Source organism: Cylas formicarius, unplaced genomic scaffold (genome assembly GCF_029955315.1).
Source record: "Cylas formicarius isolate icCylForm1 unplaced genomic scaffold, icCylForm1.1 PGA_scaffold_3__17_contigs__length_32017465, whole genome shotgun sequence".
In the NCBI taxonomy this organism is placed as follows: domain Eukaryota; kingdom Metazoa; phylum Arthropoda; class Insecta; order Coleoptera; family Brentidae; genus Cylas; species Cylas formicarius.
This window is the reverse complement of record NW_026844326.1, coordinates 29,387,053-29,413,688: the sequence shown is the minus strand read 5'-3', so window position 1 is coordinate 29,413,688 and position 26,636 is coordinate 29,387,053. Positions and strand designations below refer to the sequence as shown.

Sequence of the window (26,636 nt, the reverse complement as noted above, 5' to 3'; positions counted from 1 at the left end):
TATTATTATGTGTAATATTTTGAGCTTACCCCCTAACTAATAACACCGCTAATAAGCAGCACGAACACAAAACTTTTGTCTTTATTTAAGGTTAAAAATACTGTTTTTCTCCGTTCTCGCCACTCGAGCACATACAATTTTAAAGTATTTGTTAAAGCTTAAAAACACTGTTTTGTTCAAGTTTTTTTTACAGAAATACAATTAACACAAACATAAGCGCACTACTCGCTAGTTTAAATTATTTTAAGAACACAAAATACAACGGTTTAATGCATCGACAGAATACACAAAAACCGTTAGAGGACTTCGCCTACGTCACAAGCGACCACGTGCGATCGATAATTTTGGCGAACGTATGTCTTATGGGATTGGGCAATCCTATTAGGTTTACGATTATTGCACGTAACGTAATACGTAAGAATTTTTGGAAAGGAAAACCCGTTTTTCGCATTCGCAGTCATTTTATTGAGGCAATTACAATCTTATATCGCCTCGTCTTCGATATCTGCGTCACCAGATGGAACAAGCCCGCTAGTTTCAGCTATCTTGTTAGTCAACCTCTCGTTCTCGTCCCGCAACGCCTGAATCACCTTGTTGTTTTGCTAAAACAAAGCCAATGACGTGGCCAACGTGCAAAACCCCGCCCCGCGCCTCACCTCTATTTGCTCCCAGTATTTTTCGTAAATTTCGCGGTTGGTCGCAATCGCCAGGTCCACCTTGCGCTGCGCCACCTGGGGCGATATATATGACAGCCCTATCAGCGCGTTCAGTTTCTTGTTTTGAACGATTTCCGTTTGCAAATTCTTCCTTAACTGGTTAGTTTCGACCAGCAGAGACGCATTTTCGCCGACCAAACGGATTTTGTCGAAGCTCAATGTGCTTGTGTGTTTGGTTGCCTACAATATTGCGCCAGATGTCGTGTACGAACGCGGTATTACTTACCTACATTGTCAGATTTTAAAATAGCGGGGAAAATAAACAAGTCAACATATGAAACGGTAACATGCGTGAGACCTTCATCCTAAGCAGACGGTGATGTCATGGCCAAATAGGAGATTCTTTGAGTAGCAATATCGCCATTTAACGAAACTTACCGAAGTCCAAAATTACAATTAAAGTCTGCTGCACAAAATTTAGACAATGGGGAATACTTTTGGGACACATTGCGCTACATGCATTTGTTACTTCATAACTTTTTTGCGCCTTAACATATGCATATTTATAATGAAGATATCCACTTCCTATTGAAAAGGAAAAAGGAAAAGCTTCTTAAAGGACACACCTTATTTTGTGTAACAGGCTGGTTACTTTCGAAAATCGATGAAATCGAATTTTTCGTCAGTATCTACGCTCTTATAAGAATTTTCTATCTTGGTAACGGTAGGTCCTAGGGAACCGCCGTTGGTACAGAAATGATCGGCCTTGAAAAACAACAATTTTTTGTTTGTCTCTTTGTCCATTCTCCGTTCTCCGTACTCTGTTCCGGGGCATTTTCGACGATAACTTCGGAACGGTTTCAGCTAGACTGTCCAAATTTTGCTGCTTTTTAAAAGTCCATGGGGTGCACAAGATATGTGAAAATGGCCGCGGCCAAACATCGGCGGCCATCTTTTTTTTCAATTTTCGTCTGTTTTTTGAACAACGCTATGAAACACGATAAATGTCCGAAATTTAATGCTATCGACTTCAAATTTTTCAGGCTCATAGCGTTTGGCCCTCTCACGGATCATATTGAAATTGAGGGGGCTAGGGGTGCGGGAAGTATTAAAAAAAAAATAGCGTGTGCAAGGGTCCAAGAGGAAGATCATTAATCGAAAACCATTTAAGCTACCGCAAAACTCTTGAACGGGAAACCGCAGAAGATTCGGCTCCATAAACTACTATTCTTGACAATTTTTTTAAATGTACAGGGTGCGCCGCAAATTAAAAAAACTGGAAAATGGGTCCCAAATTATTGAAAAGTGCGTATAACAAAAAGACCGTGTTTCGCATATCAGTTTCTTTCACATGACGATATAGCTTGCATGAACATCTGAAATTTTTGTATTTAAGGTTTTCACCTGTTTTACAGATATTAAGTACTATTAACAAAAATTAACAGGTTTCTTAAATTTGCAGCTGTCGACTTAAGATTTGGCAGAAAGGTAGAAGTCCACACCCGCATTTCATCTATTGAAAAAGGACTTAATCAAATCTCGCAAAGCATTTTTAAAAAAAATTTGAAAATTTTTTTTGGCATATTTTGACTTCAAGAAAAAAATTATTTTCTCGAAAACTATTTATCCTATTGAAAAAATTCATATACCGGTAAACGTGAGAGATTTGGGGATATAACTTTTACTTCAGTTATTTTTATGATTATGTACAGGATACTTCGATTATGGGTAAAAAAAAAACAAAAAGATCCTGAAAATTGACGTTTTAGTGGGAAAATTATTTACCGTAAATGAAAAACTATGACACATGGGATAATTTCGTTTAAACGATTTCCAAAATTGTGTCGAGAGAGAGTTTCAGGTTTCGTCTATGATACAGGGTGCGCGAGATGTTTGGAAAAATATCATTTGTAATCGCTATTATTTGTGAAAATTATTACATTTATCAAAGTTTGCCGTGACTTTGGAGTTCGTCAAGTCGTGAAAGTCATTTTATACAGGGTGCATGTAATTTAGTAGATTTAAAGTAATATATCAAAGAGCATAAAATAAGATGTGTCCTTTAATAAGCTGGTTCATTTTTTTTTTACAAGAAGTGATATCTTCCTTATCAATCTTTATATATTAAGGCACAAAAAAGTTAGGATTTCTCATGTCAATAAACTCCGATAATTTTGTGCAAAAAGTCCAATTATTTCAGGAAATATATTTAAAAAAATCAAAATGAAATTGCAATTTTGCAACTTGTATCTCGTATTTCGAAATGCATCATTGGTTATGGGACACCCTGTATAGGTATACACCTATACGGCTAGAATGGTGGACAAATTAAGAAACTTCTTCTTCTTCTTCTATCAGCTTCCCCTTTGGAGGTTGCTGATCGTCATGGCTACCTTCACTTTTGACACTGCTGATCTAAATTGTTCAATTGACTATGGACCAAACCATTCTCGAAGATTGAGCAACCAAAAGATTCTTCGGAGCCCTACAATTCGTCTACCTCCAATTTTGCCTTCCATAATGAGTTTCAGCAGTGATATATGTCCCAGGAACTCAAGTTTTCGTTTTTTAATGGCGTTCATTCTTCCTAACACTTCCTCATTTGTAGTTCTACTCATCCACGAGACTCTCTCTGGGCAAGAACGTTGAAGGCGAAAATGGCGTGCACGATTCTTAGGAGTATTTTTAGAACACGGCTCATTAGACTTACGAGTCGGCGGTCATCACATTTAGATGGTCGACATTTTTCGAGATTGGGACAAAAGTAGACAGCAGCCAATCACGTCGTTGAACAGATCTAAGAGTACCTGCATCGAATGTTCGTCAAGCAATTTCAAAAGCTCACAATGCACATCGTCTGGTCCCACTGCTTTGCCAAAATTTGCTATCCTAATAGCGTGGTCAATTTCATATATTGTTATTAGAAGTAGGTTCCCGGTTGTTGTTACCTCGTAGTCAGCTGCTTTATATAAGTTGTCCAGATCTCCAGCTTATTTTCGATGTCCAAAATTATTGAATTTTGTTCTTTTACTTCCTCTATCTTTTGGTGCATGTTAAAGCTATCGTATTTGCGTTCCAGTTACTCTATTTCTCTGCACCTTTCCGTCATCCAGTTCTCCTTTGCTTCGCGGTTTTTGTTACGATCACAAGCGCCAATTTTAAATGTAAAAATTTAAATCCAGCATCTGGGACGGAGTTTTTTATCGAAAATTTCCCGTTATTGGGGTATATACCAATCGCAACAACTTTTTACCTGTTTGTGCAACGTGGCGACGGTCCTTTCCAAAAATTCCCGCTGACGTAGGAATTCCCCTTTGGCCTCCGTGTCCTCTGCTTGGATCACTTCGAAGTCTTTGTCGGCGTTATACTTGTGGTACATTTCCTGCAACAGTGCGCATTGATATGGCGCGCATGCGTGGAAAAGGCGTAGAATCGCGGCAGTTTTCGCGACGTTGCCAGAGGTTGCGCGATATCTTCGAGCAAAAGAATTTTCCAGAACTGGTCAAATTAGACCTGATTGTATTCAATAATATGATAATTTAGATTTAAATAGATTAACTAATTTTTTATGTACAACAAACTTTGGATATACTGTTTTGCTAACTTGGTTTAATAGTGGTCGATAATAATTACGAATATAATAGATGGTAAACTATCTAATTGATTATCGACATTATATACTGTGTATTAATTGATTGGACTGAGGTGTCTTTTACTTGATGAAAATCCATTTAGCACAGGTTTACATTTATTTATTAGTTTATGACAACTGTTAGGCAACAATTGGTCATTAAGTAATGGATTCGAATATCTCATTTTGTTAGCCTCCATAGCTTCAAACAAATTTAGTTTTTTGCTTTTGGTGAATTTCTGATTTTTTTATATGCCCTTTTATGTTCGGTAATGCGTTTCTTAAATGTTCTTCCTGTTCGTCCGAAAAAATTTTGGGACGTGATCCACATACACTCCGGATTTTTGAGTTTTTTGCAGTTCATTTTGATTATTTTTTCAAAAATGTCCTATCTTGAGACCAAATTTAGGCAGATGTTTCGAAATTTTCTTGCTCAGTTCTCCTGTGGATTTTATTGTTTTATAAATTTTGGGTTCGGTGTTTAATATAGGAGAGATGGAGTTCAGAGTTATTTGAAACTGCTTTTTAGCTATAGTCTTATCTATTAAAGAGGGGTTGTGACCATTGTTAAAAGCTATTAAATTCTTTTTCAAAATTTTCTGTGGATAGTGGTATAGTAAGTAGTCTGTGAATAAAAGCATAAAAGGCAGCCATCTTGTGTGAAGAAGGGTGATTTAAGTAAATTTTATAGGTTTTCATGGGAAGTGCATATGATTCAAAAAGCACTGCAGTTGTCTCTCCGTTTGAAACAAGCAAAAATATTACCTACGTATCTATACCACCAGAGAAATTCTTTACTCAGTGGATGATCGTGTACGATATTTTCTAAATTGTACATGAAAATTTCTGCAACTAAGTGGACTAAGTAGGTTTCACATAATTAATTCTTCTTTACCAATATAAAATTGACCGTTAAATTCATTCTGTATAGTCCGTACGGACAGCTAAAATATTTGTAATTAAAGTTTTCACATATTGTACAGGGTGTTCTAGATATTCTGCGCTAAATTAAAACATGTAGTAGATGTCTCAAATTTGCAGCCACCGGCTTCAGATTTGCAAGACAGGTAAAAGTTGCGACCCACACACACTTTTAAAATTGGGAGCAGTCGAATGCCGCAAAGTATTTTTTCTTTTAATTTTTGATTTTTTTTGGGTTATTTCGGTTTTCAGAAAAAATTTTTTTTTCAAAAACTGTTAACCCGATCAGGAAAATTCGGTAACCAGCGTACGGGAATGATCTAGTGCTATAACACTTATTTCGGGCATTTTTCCGATTAGATACAGGGCTTTTTAATTGTAAGTAAAGTAAATTATTAGCTTCGAATCAAAATTCGCAAAAGATTTGGCTAACTGGTCCAAACAGTATTGTAGGCCACATCGAGAGCTGCAATTTTTGTATTTACGTTCTTCGGCTAGCAAGTACGCTGCTCAAAATATTTGAAAAATTGAAATGAAAATCGCTATTTCCCGCACACAATCTAGACGCGATGACATCATTTACTATGATGGCGTACTGCATTGTTTCAGAAAATAATTATTTTCTCGAAAACCATTTACTCTATTGGCGAAATTCATGAACCAGAAAACGTAGGACATCCAGGACCATAACCTCTGCGTCTGGCAGTTTTTCAATTATGTACAGGGTGTGTCGGTAATGAGCAAAAAATACATAACATCGTGAAAATGGCCGATTTCGAGGGTAAATTAACCGTAAAAGAAAAACAATAAAACATTTGATAATTTGGTTTAAGCAGTATCGTAAATTGTGTCAGGTCTCTTCTATCATACAGGGTGCGTGAGATACTTGAAAGACGCTTTATACTGGGTGTATGCAAAATATAATTACATCGATTTTGCGAAAGTTCCATTGTGGTCCACGGGAGCACGATAGAAAAACAATGCGTATCTTTATCACAAGAAACCGCGAAGCTCCTTTTTAAAATAAAAAGCTACTTCGCGTTAGGCGTTACGAACTTGCCCCCCGCCCCTCTTGTCTTATGATATGGTTGACTTGTGTCTGAGTCTAGGTTTAAAGGCAACATGATATTCTCAAATTTATATTAATCTTGTTGAGAATTTAACTGATGAAACTACAGGCCTTATTGGCATATATTCTCTTTGTGTAATATAATTAAAAATATAATTTTGGAGGTTGGGACTTCATGATTATTAGTTGGTATTTTTCCCTGTCATTAATGTAATTAACTCCTTATTGGTATTTGAGTAATTTAAATTAAAGTTGAAGTTAAAGCAATTCTGACGCTTTCTCAGAGAATGTAATAGTAGCCAAATTGATAGTAAAATTGTAAATTGTAAAATTCGCGAATAGAAAAGTTTTAAATGACTGACCGCTTTTGTCTTAGATACCTTTTGTGGATAATGTTTGATATATCAGTTCGGATTCTATGATCTAATAAATCAAATTCTACGGAATTAAGCCTACGAGATCATTCAGAAGGTATTACGTTTACAGAACTCTAGTGTGTATCTGTTTTCTTGTATTGATGTCTTCATTCTTCTATAAACCATTTTGTTGTTGTTGTTGCATCTTAATTTCATAAATTTTGGATATACTCTGTAGTGTTGCTCGATGTTTTGGGTATAATTGTAAATATTGTCGTATTTAGTATTTGATAAAGGCAAGGTGTGGCCGAAACAGCTGTCATAAATAATTAAATAATAATTTAATTGTATCTTAGAAAGGTTTCTACCTTGACGGCCTTCTGCAGCATCGGAACGTTCTGGATCAGACCGCTGGCGCGATGCAGGTCCATTCTCATCTCGCGTAACGCCTTCTTCATGCGCCAGTTCCTCTCCACCTCCCTGCGCACTTCCGCGGCCGCCCCGGCCAACTTGGACCGGTCCTCGGCTAGCTGCGCGTCTAAGTTCAGCGTCACCTTCTGCAGATTCTCCAGCTCCCTGACCATCTCGTTGATCTGGGTCGTCTGCTCCTGGATAGTCCGTTCGCGCGGTTCCACTTGCGACTTCAATTCTTTGATCTAGATCCATGAAGAATGCGTAAGAATTAGACTACAGAAAATGCGGGTTCGGTCAGTTTGGCTTTAAGAGAGGGTTCGGAACCAGGGAGGAATGCGGACATTGGTGCAAAACTGCCTTGACCAAAGAAAGAGCGCCTTCATATGTTTCATTGACTACGAAAAGGGTTTCGATAATGTAAAACATGAACTCCTGGTAACATACGCGGTTAGCGCCAAAATTTCCCGGCCTTAGTAGGCTGCGTCACATAGTTTTTTTATTATTTACAAGACGTGTCTGAAAAAATGTCGCAAATAACGCAAATTGAGTATAGAGCAGTCAAAAGAAGGGTTAGCATCTAAAATTATTAAAGAAAGAGTAGATGGTGTGTACGACCAAAGTCACTACAGAATAAGTGAATGAATGGGCAAAACGTTTTCGAATGGGACAGGAGTCCCTTGAAGATGATTCAAGAACTGGTCGACCAGTGGAGGTCATGATATTGAATAATCGACGTTTAGAGGTCAAGGAAATCTCAGACATTACTAAGTTTTCTGATACAAGCGTTCGTCGAATCCTGCATGATCATTTAGGTATGCATAAGGTTAGTGCAAGATGGGTTCCTAAAAACCTTTCGGTCGCGCGGTCTTTTTTGGAACTCTGTGGGTCGGAACCGAGGCCAATCATAATTATGAATCTGCAACAAATCTTGGATTATAATAATAATTATAAAAACATCTTGGTCCAAAAGTAATTTAAATTCATTAAAAAATTTCAAATGGTTTTTGAAACGTATTGTTTATTACCTTAAAATCGAGGATAAACTTGAACTTCTCCAGCTCCTGGTTCTTGCTCTTCAACTGGAAAATCCTGCGCTCCTTGTCTTCAATGGTCGAGTCTCTCTCGGCGATTTCCTTCTTGATGTCGCACACGTCCTTTTCCAGGCCCGCGATGACGCCCTTGAACTTGGCGTGTTCCTTCTCCAACGCCGCGACTTCCTGCTTGTACCCCTCCGACTCTTTCTGAGTGGCTAGGAAGGAAAAAATTAAAGACTCACGTCCGGCCACCAAGACTCCCAAATCACCCAAGAGTTTTTTCATCGTCACAGCCGCCTCGCCCCTCAACCTGACGTTCAGCTCTTGCTCGTCCCTGATCTCCTTCGCGTGCGTAGTCTTCAGTTCGCAAATCTCCCTGTCGCAATCGTCCTCGATCTGCTGTTTGATGAGCTCGTGCTCCGCAATCAGCGTGGCCATTTTATCCCTAAGCTGAAATCCGATTAAAAGGTCGGGTTACGCCATCTATGCCACGGTGGGCGAGCTTTGTGCTTAGGTTTAGTCGTCAAGAGGTGGAACCACTGTCGCTATTATTGAGAATAATTGAGAATCAAATTCTCAATTATTATGTTCAGAGTTTTTGTGAGACGTTTGCGAAAAAAGAGTACAAAACTCAGTAAATGAGTATAGTTGGTCACTTTATTATTATTATATTCGGGCCATAGTTCGCTTACCTCGTCAATGATTTGATCTTTTTCGCCCAGCATCGCTCGATTTTTGTGGTCGACGCTCTCTTCGGATTCCGCTTTGAGCTTCTCCAACGCTTCGTAACGCCGCCGCTGCTCCTCCAGCAACTTTTCGGTTTTCTCTTCGTGCCTCGCGAACTTTTTGTACTCCACAATCAACTTCTCGTTGTAGCTGGCCTCGAGCTTCTGCACCAACAGCTCGTGGTCCATCTTCATCTTCGATATCTGGCTGTTGATCGTGTTGATCTCCTGTACATGCTCGCCTTCCATTTGCTGTAGCCAAAACAAACGCTATGGTGGCATAGATACGTGGATGATGTCTTTGCTTGCTTTGTTATAACGGATAGACAATTAAATTATTTTTTAAATTACATTAACTCATTACATAATCGTATAAAATTCACTATCGAGATTTTAACAAATTAGATTTTTCCATTTATCATAAACCTTCACACACGGACACAGTCATACATAACAGCTCAAATCACGCTTATATACACAAAATGGCTGCCTTTCACTCTATTATACACAGACTTCTTAATACCCAACTCTCAACAGAAAATTACAACAAATTAAACAAATTGCACTGAACAACGACCGTAATCCGTCGATTAGCTATAAAATTATAAAAAAAAAAAAAACCAGACAACAGTAAACTCTATTTATCCGAAACCTAATACAGAACCCAGTAAAAAAGTTTAAAACATATGTCAAATGTATTTAATTGTTTCCTAAACGCACTTTTTTTACTTAAGAAGTCAAAACATCCTTTAAAGATGCCGCTACAAAGTTCCAGTGGCGCCTTTGCACCCGACAGTGGCGTGCATAAGAATTTTGATGCCATAGTTTTCCACAGAACACCAGTGCCCGATTTGTTTATGGTTTGAGATAGTTTGATCGTAATCAGAAAAAATAATTGCTTTGAAATGGCTCAAAACTGAATAGCTGTTTCAATTTTTGCTTGCAATTGTCGTATTTAAGGTTATGAAATATTCTTAACCGAAAGGTTGTTTAGTATTTCGCTGTGAAATTCACGATGTTCCTCTAAGGACGAAAAACACTGCATCGTAAACAAATACCATTAAGCTTTATAATAAATATAATAAATATTCTTCGACCAGCTCGGTTCTAGTATTTAGGCAAAAATTAAAGGTACATTTATTGCAATTACAAAAGTCTCTCTCTCTCTCGGTGCGAAACCAATTTATATTTTACCAATAATAGACTCTTCTTATTATTATTATAGCTTGTTGTTTCATTGTTATTGCAGTATTCGGTTAATACTGGGTAGCTGAGATTAAGAAGCTAAGCTAGAATTAGAGATGTGTCGCTATATTAGTTTGTGCAATAATGTAAAATGTCCCAATAAAAGTTATTATTATTATTGTGCCAAAACATCTGTATTTAACTGTTTCCTAAACCCAACATTTTTTACTTAAGAAGTCAAAATATTCTTAAAAGATGTCGTTACAAACTAACTTCCAGTAGCGCCTTGGCACGCGACAGTGGCGTCAATAAGAATTTTGATGCCATAGTTTTCCTCAAGTTTCTTTATAAATAACTAGACAGCTAAAGTCGGTCATTATTTTGGAGGCGTCACCTCGTTTTTGATTTTCAGCTCCTCGATCGCGTGGCAGTATTCCGAGTGAATGTCCTTCATCCTCAGCGAGTGCAGCGCATCCGCTTGCCTCATCTGGTAGAGGTGTTCCGTTTCCAACTCCCTGAGGCGCAACTGAAGGTTAGCGATCTTGTCCATTTTGTCCTCCAGTATTTGCTTCGAGATTAGGATCTCGTTCGCCGACGTCATCTCCTTATCCGGCCTGATGGCTTTCTCTTCCGCGTTGGTTACCTTCCAGAAGCACAGCATACCGTCCGCGCCGCCACTGATGAGGTACTTGTCGTCGTACGTGAGGCACATCTAAAATTTAATAATATTAAATCATTTATACTATTGAATAATCTTAAAATCGTCTTTCCTTATTTCTTTGTGATTTTTTAAAATCCGTATAAAGACTTTTGTAATGTAGGAAAGGTAATGGAATTTCTAGGATATATACTTTGGTCCTTTTTCCATGGGACGGTACGAAGAACGATTTTTGTGGGATAAAAAAAAATTAAAAAAATAATTTAAGCTAAATGGTCGGGGGTGGGGTCGGTAGGAGGAACTTTGAGGTATCTATAGGTAGACCTCGTAGCTTCAATAAATATCTTACATTCTTGGAGGAACGTACGTATTAAAAAAAAAAAAAAACAAAAACCTATTTAATTATTTAAAAAAAAAAGTTCAAAATTTAAATAATAAATATATAATAATATATAAAATAAATATTTTACCATTCTTGGAGTAACGCAGGTATTAAAAAAATATAAAAACTTAGGAAACAATAGGAAAATTAAAAAAAAAACAATAAAACGAAATGTCCAAAATCACAAAAATCAGGTGTCTACAGGTTGAAATGCGGATCTTGTCCTAAAATTTATATTGGACAAGCAGGTAGATACTTCAAGAAATGCATTAACGAACAAGGGCGTTTAAAAACAATAGTCTAGATTCTAAGTAACACTTACTTAAACTTAAACACAGAAAAACATATTTTTGACGACAATTTTGATATTTTGCATACAGCCACAAAAAGTAGAAAAATAAATTTATTGGAAGCCATGGAGATAAACAAAATAAGACATTCAAATATATTGCTTAACGATCAATTAGATTTAAATACCTCTCCTTTATTGAACTTAAATTCTCACAACATGAATTGAGGTTTTATGGTCATTTTTCGGTATATATAGTAGCAGGTAGTTTGTAAATATTACATTTGATAAAAAGACACGGTGTTGTCGAAACAATTGTCATGTAAAAATATATAATTTCGGGAAAATCTGAACTTTTAGTTCTTATTTATTTTGTTAAATGGATTTTCATCAACTAAAAGCCACCTCAGTACAATTTTAGACTTTGGATAGTCATCGTAATAACAATGTTATCTTTTGTAATGTTTAATGTAGACGGTTTTATTTAGAACAATGTTTGTTACGTACATTGGTGATTGCCTTTCTATGCATGATGCATTCTACAAACTCCGCCCTCTCCAGCAGGGGCAGTTTGAGACTGAAGACGGTTCCCTGCGCCCCCGTCACGAACAACATGGTGTCCAGCTGAGATAGCGTCAGCCCGTCCAATCCGCCTGACTCAACTAAAGCTACGTCCCTTAAACCACCCAACAAAGACATCATGTAACATTGAGATAATGATCAAATAATAAAAACGAATAATAATGGTTTAATTAGGCAATTCGACGATTGTTGCGTCATGCCGAATTCCAGAAATCAGAGCGATGTGCCATTAAATATTTTAAGAAGTAAAAAAGAAGGAAAATACTAAATTGCTTTTATTTCCGCCTAAGAAAAAAGAAATTAAATTCTGGAAACCATAAGAGAGTGGAAACAGTGAAAAAATTACAAAAACATGAAATAAATAAAATATTATTAGTATAATATTATTAAAAATGAGAATAAAAACATTTTTTTTCTTTATTCCAGCACGAGTAATCCTCAGGGTAACATTGACTTGGATTTGGTGAAAATTATTTCTATTTGTTTTTTATTTTAATCAGTTAATGTAATATAACTTTTGATATAAACTCACTATCCACTACATTTTATTATATCTTTTCCTTTAGTCATTGAAGTTGCAAAATCTTTTATCTTAAAAGTAAGTAAATGTGACTTAGATCGTGCCAGTTATTCGTAAAAATTCGAAAATTTACTTTTACCTGGTATTAAAAACTCACCTGTCAGAAATCGTAAACTCCGAAGCAAAGTGCGATATAATTGAAAAAGAATAATTAATATGAAGCTGGAGGCAATCGTAATTGCGGTTGGGTTTTTAAACGGACTTTAATTGACATTTTCGACATATTCAAATATGCCACAGTCGGCTGTTCGTGATCTTACCTCTGAACGGTCGAACCCGCAATTTCTTTGACACGCCCATCCATTCCGACCGCGTAGACTTCTTTGCCGGTAGATGTCATCGCGACACCGGTGAAAGGGTTTGACTTAATTATGATTTCCGCCATCCTGGCCGACTCGACGACGTCCCAGATGTAGAGGGCGCCCTCGGAGCCGCAGGTGGCTAGTAGACGGTCGTCTCTGCTCCAAGACATGCTCGCGATCTACGGACAATTTCCAAATTCTGGTTATTTCTAACCTCAACAGTTTCTTTTTCAAATAGACTTCCACAGGCTACTGTAATACTGGAAACTTTCTCGCATTCTGCTCTGTATGGTCTGTTCATAGATACAAGAAAGTGACCAATTGCTTTTGAATGGGATTATCCAAGGGTGGTCATTAACATACAATGCCACAAGATTATTACCTAAAGTTTCGGAATTAAAATTCAGGTAAAATTATTTTAAGTAATTTAAGTAGGTAATGAAAATAATTTGTAATTTTATTTTAGATTTAAACATAAATACATACATAAATAAATAAATATTGTCTAGTATCTTTCCTAACAAAACCCCAAATAATTAAATTCTAAGCAAAGTACGGACCTGTTCGGCCATATTTCATTCTTACAGCTTGGCCGGGTCTTTCCTTAATTCGTATCAGTTAGTCACTGTCTTATATCTATGAACAGACTTTACCTGGTTGCTTATAGATTTTCGAATTTTTCTTTGGTAAGAGAATTAATTGCATGAAAGAATTTTAGTTTTGGTTAGCTATTAAGGCTCTTTCATGTTCTTCGCGCCTAATTGATCCGTTTCGTTAGGTCTCTCCAATACATTCTTTGCTGCATACCTACTAGTGGTAAATCTTATATTTCTTAAGAACATTTGATATGTGGTCAGTGATGTGTTGAATGTAAGGAAGGACAACAGTAGCAATTGTGGGATTGCTTTCGGATTCATTGTCTTTAGAAAGTTATAGTGAAATGTATTTAGTGATGGAACGCTTAATATCTTTAATGTGGAACTTATTAGGATTCAGTGCTGAGATAGTTTTACGACTGTGTAAACAAGAGAGTTGATAACCGATGATTTTTGGGCCGGATGGTGATGCGACAATGCATGCGCAGGTTTTCTGTAAACAGAAAAACAAAAAAAATATAAAAAAATATCTAATTCAATAAGAATATCTAATTTAATGGTAAAACGTATGTTAGAATGTATAGAGTTTACATGTATAAGACAATTTATTAGAGATTCTTGACCATGAGGAGAGGAATAGGGACTTTAGTAATGAGAGATCCTACGTTGTTCAATGAAATAAAATTAATTAAGTACGAAACTATCGACCAATTTGGGTTCCTGAATGGTAAATCCACCGAAGATGCCATTACTATGAAATTACAGATAAAGTCTATAAATCGTTAAATACAAATTTAGATATCATAAGAAGTTGAGTTATGTTTTGGAGGGCATGGGAATTAGGGAAGTAGCCTGAAAATTGATGTCAAGTTATCTCAGTGGCCGAATGCAATGTGTCATCCACGATGGTGTGCTTGGTTGGGCAAGCATGGTTGAATATGGAGTTCCACAGGGAACTGTATTGGGTCCTGTTATCGTTGTTTTGTACATTAACGATATGTTTCGTGTAAACTCAAATATTCAAGAATGGGGTGGGGCGGTTTGACTAATAACTACTACAGGAAAATTGGAAAGTTATATAAAATAAACTGCTCATCTATTCTACAGAAGAACTCTATCAGGTTTTAGATTACGAATTGGTCGAAACGATCTCAAAGGCAAAAACTGCGAGTAACAAGGCGAGAAAAGATTATAGGTCGGAGGTGCTTTTCTTACTTAATAACAAAAATTATTGCCGTGGCACCTGAAGTGATCCAAACCCTGCAATGACTATAAAAAAAATAATGGGTCCGATCCAATGGGTCCGATCCATATGGTTTGTTATGATTTTTGTCAGCCTGTTATACACCAGACACTTAAAACTTAAAATTTTTATGTAGTTATTTTTTGATTTATGTATGTTGTTCAGCTCACAAATATTCATTTGCTAATATTTCAAGAGCTTTTCCCCTGTTAATTTACGATTTATGTATCTCTACTTTCAATGTTGTTTTGAATGTATTACTTGTGAATAAACTATTATTATTTATAATTGTTATTTATTATTATTATTTATTATTGTTATTATTATTATTATCATCATTATTAATATCAGTTTTCCTGGTATTGCGTTTAACATAGAAGTTACATATTTTACTAGAGAATATGATGGAGAACCAATGGTGCTGACAATAGGTCGAAGGGGTCTATGGAAAAGAGGAATTTTGGAGTCATGATGGGGTGACAGACTATTTCACGGAGCCTGAATAACAGATTTAAGGTTGCGTTGCATAGATGACGTAGGATCTTTTTTGATTTGACGATCTGTAAGATAATCTTGAATCTTTTCCTCATGACCACACGACATTTGAAATGATTTCCTCCTTTGGGATAATACTTATGGCACGGACGAAGTTGGAATCTCTTGCAGATAGATACAGTCTTTGATAATAGAGAAGAGTTTAATAGTTTCACTAGTGTTGAAGATTAACGAAGATTTTCAGCTTTGTCACAAGTCATGTTTGACACATCAATCAACTCACTTTCCCATTGTGGCCCTTCAGCACGTACATCAACTCGAACGTAACGCTGGAGTAGACCTGGAGGATGTTACCGTTGGTGGACGCGAAGAGGTGTCCCAGTGTGCTGAACGCAGACAGTTTGCAGTTGCGTATCCCGAACTCCCTGACGGTGACCACGTCGTCGATCATGATCGTCATGTAGCGCAGCCTGTCGGAGAAACCGATGACGCAGTAAAGACCTGTGGGATGCAGAGCGGCCGAATGGACGTCGTCCTCGAATCGTCGCGCCAGCTCCAAATCGCCGCTCTCGTAGTTCCACACCTTGAGGCAGCGGTCTTTCGCGCCTGCGGTCACGCAGATCGGTTTCCACCTGCAGATCGCCATGGTACCGACGGAACCCAGGTGCTGAGGGTAACCGTACTCGGTCATTTCGACTTCGCACCCATCGGCGGTTTCGGATTGCGACCATAGGCGCGCCTGGTAGATTTGGGTTTCGCCGCATGTCACCAGGATTCTGTCCTGCAACACGCGAGCGTTGTACGTGACCCAAAACTCTGTCTATAGCAGTTGTATAGTGCAGTTACGCACTATACACAACAAAAATATACAAGGTGAGTGTCTTATTAGACGTTTACGAAGAATGGCTTAAATGTTGGTCCCTGGTAACGTATATCAACTTTTTTTTTTTTTTAATGGAACACTCTGTATATTATTACATTTTTAAATTCGCCGAATTGGAATTTTTTTATGTAACATGTATCATAGCTGTCTTGAACATTTATTGAGAACGACTTAAGTTTTGGTCACTTACGTAAGCGAATATGAGCTACCCATGTAAAATATTTTTGATCTTGCGATATGTCCAGATTTACTCGTAACGTTTATGTATTTTCGTTTTTTTTTTAGTGGAACGCCCTGTATATTATTGCATTTTTAAATTCCGCAAAACACAAATACTATATTATGATAAAGCAATTTAATGGAGAACCGCAATCAAACATTGAAGTGTTTGAAAAAATATTATTTTATATCCGGTTGTTTGTTGCGAAATTTCTTAAAAAGTATTTTTTATCTCCGAAAATGTTCAGAATATTTCGCAGTGCCGTACGTCGGCCTTAATATTAAATTATTTTGGTTGGTTTCAATTTCATATCGTTTAAACGTTTCTTTACCCTTTGGGTCGCCGGCTGTTTACACCCACCTGCGCTGCGTTCACCCGAATACAGTTGACGCCCGTTTTCACTTCGACGCGGCTGTCGTCGTACTCCCTGTATACAGTGCGATCGGGTATTCGGAACACCGCACGTTTTCTGAACTTGTGCGGAGTTTGCCTCTCGTATAAGTGGACCCTGCCTGTTGGAATTCGTGTTAGGGGAGCAATTCCGACTTCATCGGGTTAATTTTATTCAAAACGTCAAAGATTCGATCACCATCTGGTCATTAATAAACCCCCATTATTGGTATTGGTATACGTGGAATAGCTCGATTTGTTTAGAACGAATGCTAATGGGTGCTAATAAGTGTTCAGAAAATGGAAAGAAAAGGTCGAAAGAGAGTGGCACTTTCATTGTGCATGTTCGTCGGTTCTGAGCCTTGACGTTAATTCTTGTGCAGTTCGAAATGCTAACCGTTCATGAACCCAAAAGCGAATCCTCTAGCGAAGTTGACGATCGAACGGATCTCGTAGTTCTCCCCGTCCTGATTTGGGTCCCCGTTATCGACCGGTATCGATTTCAAGCTCGTCTGCGACGTCCGTTCGAACCTGGAGCACAAATATGGCGGCATCACAACACGAAAACTAACGTAAAACGCTACCCATTTTGGCGTGTTTACTCACTTCTTGTCGCTTTTGTCGTGCCTTTCCGGTTAGCATTGATAAACAACGGGATTAGAATTACCTAGTATACTAGTAGTAAGTTTATCCATTTCAATTTTATCTACATTGGCGACAAGGAAAGAACGAAATTATACATTTAGTGAATTTTTCAAAGAAACTTCCACAGGCTACTGTAGTACGACTGAAGAAGAAGAAGAGAAGAAGAAGAATTTTTATTAACCACATATTGTACAATAACAATACAATTGCAGCCTGTCAATATAAGGTAAAATACAAAAACAACATGCAAAAACTATAAAGGTGAACTCAGTAGTGAACAATAACACGGAGTATAAAAATGGTACAGAAAGTGCAAGATAGTGTGCTATGATCTTCACACATTTCAGTAAGCTAAGGATTTTAATTTAGATTTTTTATTTTGGTGGAATACTCGTCCACACTATAGAAATAATTTTCAATAAACAACACTTTAATATTTGTTTTGAACACCTCCAAAGCCTATCTGGCAGCATATTGTACAAGTCAATGTTTAAAGAATTTTTGTCTGATGTAACAAGTCTGTGCTTTGGAACTCTTATAAGATTTTTTGCACGTGTCGTGAGTACGGTCCCTTGGGGGACCCCAATGGAGACCTTCACCAAAGAGGATTTATGTCTGTCATCGCCCACAAACTGTTCCCTGTCTAATAAATAAGATTCTGTTAAATCCACACCTAAGCAGAAGATCGTGCGAGATACAGTCGAACGCAAGATTTCCAGTCTCAAGACCCACCACCACATCTCCCACAACCTCACTTATCGATTGTATTGGTTGAGTGCCCCTCCCTAAATCCAAACTGCTCATTCCCAAAGATATCCCGCTGTTAAAAAAAACTATTTTTGGTTTTATAACCCCTTCAAATATCTTACCGATATGTGGCACTATGGATATATACTGTAATAAAACTTGCTGACCTTTCGTCAACCATCCTGTTGGTTGCTTCAGAGCTTGACGGAAACTGACTCGCATTTTACTCTGTAACTGCTTATATGGCTTGAGGGGAGCGGAGCTAAATGAGGGACATAATCATCGTCTCGGATGACAGGCAAAGACCTGAGTCGCGGTTAAGATTGTTTGGGTGCTTATAGATTTCTATAGACTCTCCGATTTTTCTTTGGTAGAAGAATTTTAGTTTCATCGAATAAAATTACACGTCCGGTTTCGTGATTGTTTATTTGTCTTAGTCTTAAAGCTCTTTCATGTTCTTTGAGGCTAGTTGATATTTTTCGACAGGTCTCTCCAATGCATTGCATGGAAACTCCTGGCATCCTAAATGGAATTGTGTCTTTGACGGATCGACGATGTTGGGAGATTTTTGGACAAGTGGTAAATCTGGTTTTGAGGTTACATATCTTTAGAACTTTTGATATGTAGTCAATCAGTGATGTTTTGAATGTAAGGAAGGACCACAGTGGCAAGTGTGGGATTGCCTTCGGCCTCATCGCTTAATACCTTTAATGTGGAAATTATTAGAGGTAAGGTGTTTTAATTCTGGATTCAGTGACTCAGGCTGAAATAGTTTTCCAGCTCTGTAAACAAAAAAGTTGATAACCGATGGTTTGGTTTCAGATCCTCGATTTTTAATATATCTGAAATGATATTGAGAGTTTTACTTTAGTAAAGAGGGATTCTACCTCTAAACCATCAGTTTTCCCTGTACAGATAATATGTTGGGAAACTGAGGTAATCCTGGTTTGTGAATCTTAGGAAGTCCGTAGAGGCCAAGAATTTGAGGGTGCTGAGGGGTGACAGACTTTTTCGCGGACTCTGATAGAGAAGAAGACTTAATAACAGATGTAAGGTTGCTTTCCATAGATGGACGTAGGATCTTTTTGAAGTTGACGATATCATCCGTCTGTAAGAATATCTTAAACCTTTTTCTGATATTCATTTGTGTTCATGGCTACCGCAGCATTTCCTTTACCTCCTTCTGGAGATTTTAGGGCAATGTGTCCGGGCTTTGGAATATTAGATTTAGGCGATTTCGATTTTTTATGGATTTTTGCGGTTTCAAATCGAATTTCATTAGCCGTTTGAGATGGCAGTTTGTTTAGGATAGATTAAACTTGTATGATGTAATAAGATCTCCCCGCAATTTGTTGAAATTATAAAGTGGAGAAAAAGTCAATTGCTTCGGTTAGAGATTCAGCAGTAAATTCCCACTAAATTTAAAGAATGAGCATCGCAATTGATCAACATGAGCAATATCAAGCCTAGAATCCATAATTACACCAAAATACTTAGCAGATTGCACTTTCCTAGAAGTGTGTTGCAATACTTTGAATTTTAAATTAGTAATACAATTTGTTCGTAAATTATTTTATTATTTGTTATTTATTAAGTACTGTTGTTTGTTCTCCTCTCGTTCCAATATTTCTTTATATTTTATTTCTTCATCGAGCTGTTTCATTAAATGTTGAAAGGACTTTTTTGTGAAAACCAGAATTTTCATGACCATTTTACCACTTCTACCAAAAAGAGCGTAAAACTCCAATTCTTTTTTTTCTGAATGGATTAACCACTCACACACACTCGTAGGCGGTTCATAGTACTGGAATCCCGTGTTTTTTCAATCGAATTCCACAGAAGAAAGACAACTTGACGCGATTTTGTTGATATTTGTATCTTGCAATAAAAAAAAATGTCGTCTAATTCAGGCTAAAAACAAAAACATTTTTTAACAACTGACATTAACATATTCTTCATTAAAATCAACACTTTACCTGATTAGGCAAAAAGATTTAAAAAAAAAATTAAAGAAGCTTATTATCAATATTTTATGGAAGTTTAGTATATGAGAATTTTTTATGGTAATATTTAGAGAGAGAAATTACTAACAATTGCATCAAAATACTTACTGTTGGAATACTTTCACTGTCTCATTTCACGCAAGTCATTAAAATAATAACAATAATAACAAACTCGAACAAAAAATTATATATTAACATTTTTAAGAATTTTTTTTTTTGAAGATTTGGAAAATTTGCTCAAATTTGTAAACATAATTCAAAATTATTGCGATTATAAAAAAAACCTTTTTTTTTATCTAGACAATAATTAAATTAATCCATTTTGAAGAAAATACTAATTTATATATGTTAATTCTCCATGATTTTATTTAACTCCAACAAAATAAAAATTAAAAACTTTTTACATGTAAGCGTACCCTTACACAAGACAAAAGATAAACAGAGTTTTATAATTACCCAAAAAAATAATTTCAATTTGATGATTTCTTTTTCAAAACATTATTCGTCAATCAAAAGATTAATATTGGACCCACGAATAAAAAAGTTAATTAAAAAAAGAATTACGATCTATTTTTATAAAAAAAAAACGGAACCAATTCTTGGAACGAATTGTCGTTACGTTTTATCAAGTTTAAAAGTTTGCAGGGCCCAAAATTATGCCAATTATGGCAAATTTTTCATTCGGTCATTTGTTTCAAGCACTGCGCTGTGCATTCTTTTAATATGTCCGAGAAGTCTAACCCGATGTCGCCTCGTTCGCCATCACAGCCCGCCCCCTTGGTTTTCATTATTACTATTTATTTTTACGATCTCTGACATGCATATGATTGTTGACTGGCATCAATAGATAATAGAAAGTCGTGCGGTGGGCGTTTCATCGAAACTTACTCCCTCAGTTTCATATTGATGACCGGCATGTCCGACGCGTGGAAAACCGCCCTTAATTCGCCGGTTTCAAAGATCAAAACGTCACCCCTCGCGCCGCCCACCATCAGCCGGTCCTGCGACAGCCAGCAGCAGCTCGTGTAGACTACAGGCTCGAACTTGCTGTAGCCGAACTGACGCCACGTGTAGTCCACGCAACCCAAACATCTCAGCACCGAGTCGCCCACTACCGCCACCTGGTTGTGGTCGTTTGGGTTGCACGCGACCTGTGCATAAGCAAAAGCCTACCGGAAAAAGTTTTACGCGCGGGGCGAGGGTTTCGGTATAATACGACCAAAAATATAGGGCATTTATTGCTTTGACGTTATAAGTATTTTACAGCAGACCTTCGCGGGACCGTGGTAAAACCCAGCCCGAAAGATGTTTGTTCAGCATTAACTAGGTCTTGCCTGAGATATATATGTTCACGGTAGAAAAAGGTACGTCTTAAGAATACAGATGAATATTGAATTAAACATTTTTGAAGGTTCCTATTTTAAATGTGGAGGCCGTGGAATGAAGCAGACGTTGCCCTGTTAGAAGAAGACATGGAAAACGACGCAGAATTTGAAGACGAAGTGGAGATGGTAGTCGAACCTAATGACAATTTAGAAAACGAACTACATCAGCAAATAAAAAAACGGATCTATTTGTCTTTAACAATTTTATATGAAATTCAGAAGGGGAAGTAGGAACAGCAATAAAATCAAGTGACATGACCAAAGTTCCGAAGTCAACTGTAAGAAAATTTGTTGCAAATGGGATAGTCAAGAGGAAAGTGAGAGAAGTGAAAGAACAGCACTCAGTTCTAATTAGGCATATAATCTACGAGGCTTATAAATAAAGTAAATAGCAATTTAACCCTAGAAGAACTGCATAAAAAAGTACTGACAGAATTAAACTTTAATAGTACCAAAGAGTCGTTGCGTCGATGAAAACTACATTGTCGACAACTTGCTTTTTCATCAAAATAGTTGTTATTGCACCAATACGTGGCACATCTCGTTCCAGGCATACCTAACTATCTTCTGATGTAACTTATTCCACTGAAAAAGGTAAAAGAAATGTAATTTTTACCTTTACGTTAATTTTGGCGAACGTATGTCTTATGGGATTGGGCAATCCTATTAAGTTTACCACTCTTGGGGTAGAAGATGCCTTATTTTTTTCTGACAAAAACGTCAAAGATTCAAGTGTGGACTGCCATGAAAACATGAGCGCAAAGATAGTTGAGGACTGGTTTGAAAATAAACTGTTGACCAAACTATCGCCAGATACTGTTATTGTGTAGGATAATGCCTCGTATCATTGGAAAAATTCCGAATACTTCTTCAAATAAAGAAGAGATTAAGGAATTTCTGTACGAAAATGATTTATATCTTTAAGAGACTTGCATGAAAATACAACTTATGAAATTCTTAAAAATAAAACATTTTAATAAAGACTACGAAATCGATTCGATAGGACAACAAAACGGACGTGAAATCTGGTGATTATGATTGTATATTTAACCCGATTGAGATGATTTGGTCTGAGTTAAAAGCGCATATAAGAAGAAATAACACTGCACCAAAATTTAGTGATAGTCGGAATTCGGCTAGACGTAGCTAAAATATCAGTACAAAGCTGGTATAACTGTGAAAAAAGAGTAATAGAAGAAGAAAATATTTATCGAGAAGTGGCGAGAAGTGGCGAGAAGTGGCGGAGTTAATAATTGAACTAGGGGATGACAGAAGTGATAGTGACGACTTTTTAATTATTATTATTTTATTAATTATTATTATTATTACATTTAAAATGATACCATGTAGAAACGTAATAAAATGTTACTTTGTAATATTTTTTTTATATGCATGTTTCAAGAATTGCTCGGCGAAAAATAATCAAAACATACTTATATCCCGCTTATTAGTGTAAGCAGATAAATTCCTAGGACGGTCCTGGAATGGTTACGGGTAGGGGGCTGCGGTTTTGGAGCAAAGTTTACCACGGGGTCGATTGTAAAAGCACTATATTTCTGGTCGAAATATAAACACCTACAGCTTTCTGATAACATATTTTTTTGCCCATTCGCTTACTTGTGTAACGGTGCCAGTTCCGTTGACGTTGTTAGCCCTGGCGAAGCTTTCCAAGCGCCCCTTGTCGCACTTGAAACAGTAGAGGTTCGAGTCCGGCTCGTCCGTCACGCAGACCAAACGCGCCGAATCGAAGGTGAAGTCTATAGCCGAATACCTTCCGGCGACTATGTCTTTGTCGGTGGGAAGGGACAGCGTCCGCTTCCTCCTGAAGGACTCCGGACACCATAGGGTCACCACCGGTAGCTTCTCGGTCGTTTCGACCACCGCTATCAATTTTCTAAAAAGGCGTGTTGTACGTTGCTAAGCGCTCGAGGTACTCAGGAGATGGCAGCAAAGTATCGAACGTTCAGACTAGCACGAGTGGATTCGAAGCAAATATCACAAGTGTCGAAAATCGCGAGGGATCTGGATGTAGCAGAAGGTCGAATGTCAAATAGAAAAGGACCAATAGCTGTATCGTTTGAATGACGTGATTTTTATATCGAAATAGGGCGAGTTTGTAATTTGACAGTCGATACTAGATAGTTGTAATACTTTAAATAATAGTAATCCTAGACAAATCCACGAAATATTTTGGGTCTGATATTTATAGATCAAACGATATCGTTATTTGCAACTCTTAGAGCACCAAATAGAACAATGTATAGAAGATTTACCCCTAAATATATCAGCGCTGAGGCGGCAAGACGGTAAACCCCTCCTCAAAATGTTGTGCTAGTAGTACTAGTACTAGTAGTACTAGTACTAGTAGTAGTGCTAGTACACATAAAAAATCACCTGCGCAGAACTCCTTGTAATAATGTTTAACTTCGGCAAAAAATTTCAGAGGCAATAGATCAATTAAGAGAAATTCCAGAAACATCATACAATCAGAGTGTATGAGAAATGAGTGTTCTGGAAAATGGTGGTCACATACAGCAGTATTTAGAACAGTTAAAGAACTTTTTACTTTAGAGTGTCTTGTCGTTTTTAGTGTTTTTGTTCTACTTAAATTTGTAAATAATTACTCTTGTTGTGGTCAGTCATGACAATCTTAAGATAAGATATTCTATTATCCAGTATAATAATCTGAAACTTTCTTTGAATGGTACTCCGCTTGAATTTGTCGACAAATGTAAAAATGTACGAGTCTTTCTTCATAGTAAGCTGCTTTTAGATTCTCACTTGTCTGATTTACTGCAGAAGTCCTACGCGAAACTGAAAGTGCTTTGCATGTCTGAAGACTACTTATCTACTGAGATTAGACTTAAATTGTGTGACTCTCTTATACTCTCTCTATTGGGATATGCGGACGTTGTATACTGGCCGACTCTAAGCCGGAAAGACCAATACACCTTACAAAAATTGCAAAATGCCTGGTTTGCCTAAATTTGATCATATAACGCATTCACTCAAGTTCTCTCTTCTCAGTGGTTAAGTATGTCTGAAAGATATCTTGTGCGTCTGTCTACGTTTGTGTATAAAATTACTAGGTACGAAAAGCCCGGGTATCTCTATGACAGACTGGTCAGGGGTAGTGATATACATAACAGGGCGACTCGTCACCGTAACCAGTTCTATGTTTCACATATAACGCTGTTAATTCACTTCCATTGGATATTATTACTTGTTCATCTGCTTCTACATTTAAAAAGAAATTAAAACAGCTGGTAAGATTAAGGAGATGCTGAAACGCATAATTTTTCTTTGTTTTTATATTTGCTTTTTTTTTTATTTGTTAGTTTTTTTCTTGTTAAATTCTCAATATATTACTACATTGTATCGGTGTGTATCGGTTTTTACATGGAGTAGCTCTGCTAGACCTCGCCACCTGTTTAACTCTATTGTAGTATATTCTTTTTGATCTACTTTAATAAAGGCCATTTATTATTATTAAACACATATATAAAATACAGGGTGTTCCATTTAAAAATATATGCCCTAGGCTTATATGGCAGAAAACTGATAATGTTTTGTTTTATAGGTCACTTTACGTTACCTTGATATCTCTAAACACAAAAAAGTTACAGCCAATTACAATATTATCACGATAAATTGAACACAGGGTACATCGGGTGCTAAATCCGCGCGGGACACATGAATTCCCATGCATACCATCAATTAGTGTTTCCGAAACCACATAGGTTAATTTAATCAAAGGCCACTGCTAACCGGAATTCAAAAGAACATTTTTTATTAACTCGTACTCTAATACTATTTTCTTCTTGATTCCTCCTGAATGTCGTCCTGTTGGTTTCTTCAGAGCTTAACTGAAACCGATAATTAGCCAAATGTCAGCAAGTTTGATTGATGATTGAATAAAAAAAATCAAGTTTATGGGGTGTACCACTCAATATATTCCACGTTTTGAATATTCAATTAGAAATAATATTAATCACAAGAAAGACTTCCTAAAGTATTTACGTAAGAAAATCTCAGTGATTCAATTCCAAGAAAACTTAATATCTATCAAAAAGGACTTCAAAATATGGTTCTTGCGTTGATACAATCTTCTTCTTTTTCGACAATAGCTTGTCAAAAATAATGCGGTTGATGCAGTTGGTAAATCCGCGTTTGCACATCTCTCATCGATTTTCGCTTTGGTTCGCCTGTGATGCCATCTTTCAATAACCGGCCAAACTAAATCCGTATTCTTTGGTTGGACGGACGGAGGTTCCAGAAATTAGGTAATCCTTCTACTGAATAGCGGCAAAAATTGTTGGTCGTAATTGTTGTTCCAGGTCACACAAATCGGCCCATTATACTTAATTCAACTTACTCATACGATAACTTTATTGTTAACATGGTAGTAAAAATGAAATGATAAAAATCATATTCAAAATTCAGATGCCCTACTATATTTCTGTTTAAACATTACATGAAAAACGTGTTTACAAAACAAAGGCATGGACGCGCTTTTAAGGATTTGCAAATGAAATATTCCTGTTCTTTGAAGACGAATTTTCTTATTGAAAGTGTTTTGTTAAGAAATCGTTTCGTTTACTCGACTTACTTGTCAGGACTGATCGCAATATGAGTCAAATTTTTCCCCTTGTCAGATATCCGGATGAACTTCTGCCTCTTGAGGGTGTAGTTGTGGACGGCGACTACAGCGCCGACCGGATATACAACTTCATCGTCGGATAAAAAATTCAAATTGCCCGTCACTTGGGTCTGCAGGCCCAACACCAAATGGGGCTGCAGGTACGGAAGATTGGACGTCATTTTTGACTAACCGCAGCGGTCTGGCGGTCGTATTTATTCGATAATGTCGTTGCCATGGAAACAGTAAAAGCCGTCCCATTTAAAAAAAAACGCGCCTCATCTTGAGATTGAAAGTTAGACTCTTCGTGCGAACTTGTACGTTCAGAATATTTATAATTTTCTAAATATTGCCGTTCAAACTTTATACATACTTCAATAATTTCTCTGGAAACAAATATTTATAGGTAAATCGGCAAAGAGAAAAAGCTGGAAATTATTTTCATGTTCGTAAAATGGCCGCTAGGGGGCGCTAGAAAAAAACGGGTTCTCAAAAATATTCCAAATTAACCTACATCAAAATTAGTTTTAACGTAATCCACTCTAGATAAGGAAACTTTTTTGTTTGAACTATTTAGTTTATATATTGGTTTAGAAAACGTTGAAT

General features: G+C 36.9%; 1 protein-coding gene across 1 annotated transcript; it reads right to left on the bottom strand.

The window, feature by feature from the left end:
• Positions 1-458: 458 nt before the first annotated feature.
• LOC132699304 (cilia- and flagella-associated protein 57) lies at positions 459-26,213 on the bottom strand. Its single transcript, XM_060665943.1, has 16 exons — positions 26,001-26,213; positions 23,009-23,285; positions 20,895-21,157; positions 17,009-17,142; positions 16,582-16,733; positions 15,402-15,899; positions 12,743-12,963; positions 11,828-11,996; positions 10,386-10,703; positions 8,774-9,058; positions 8,351-8,531; positions 8,073-8,296; positions 7,002-7,289; positions 3,910-4,038; positions 657-896; positions 459-602 (listed from the first exon to the last, which is right to left on the bottom strand). Exons 1-16 carry the CDS (start codon positions 26,210-26,212, stop codon positions 483-485), a joined length of 3,711 nt encoding a protein of 1,236 aa, XP_060521926.1. The 5' UTR covers position 26,213; the 3' UTR covers positions 459-482.
• Positions 26,214-26,636: the final 423 nt, after the last annotated feature.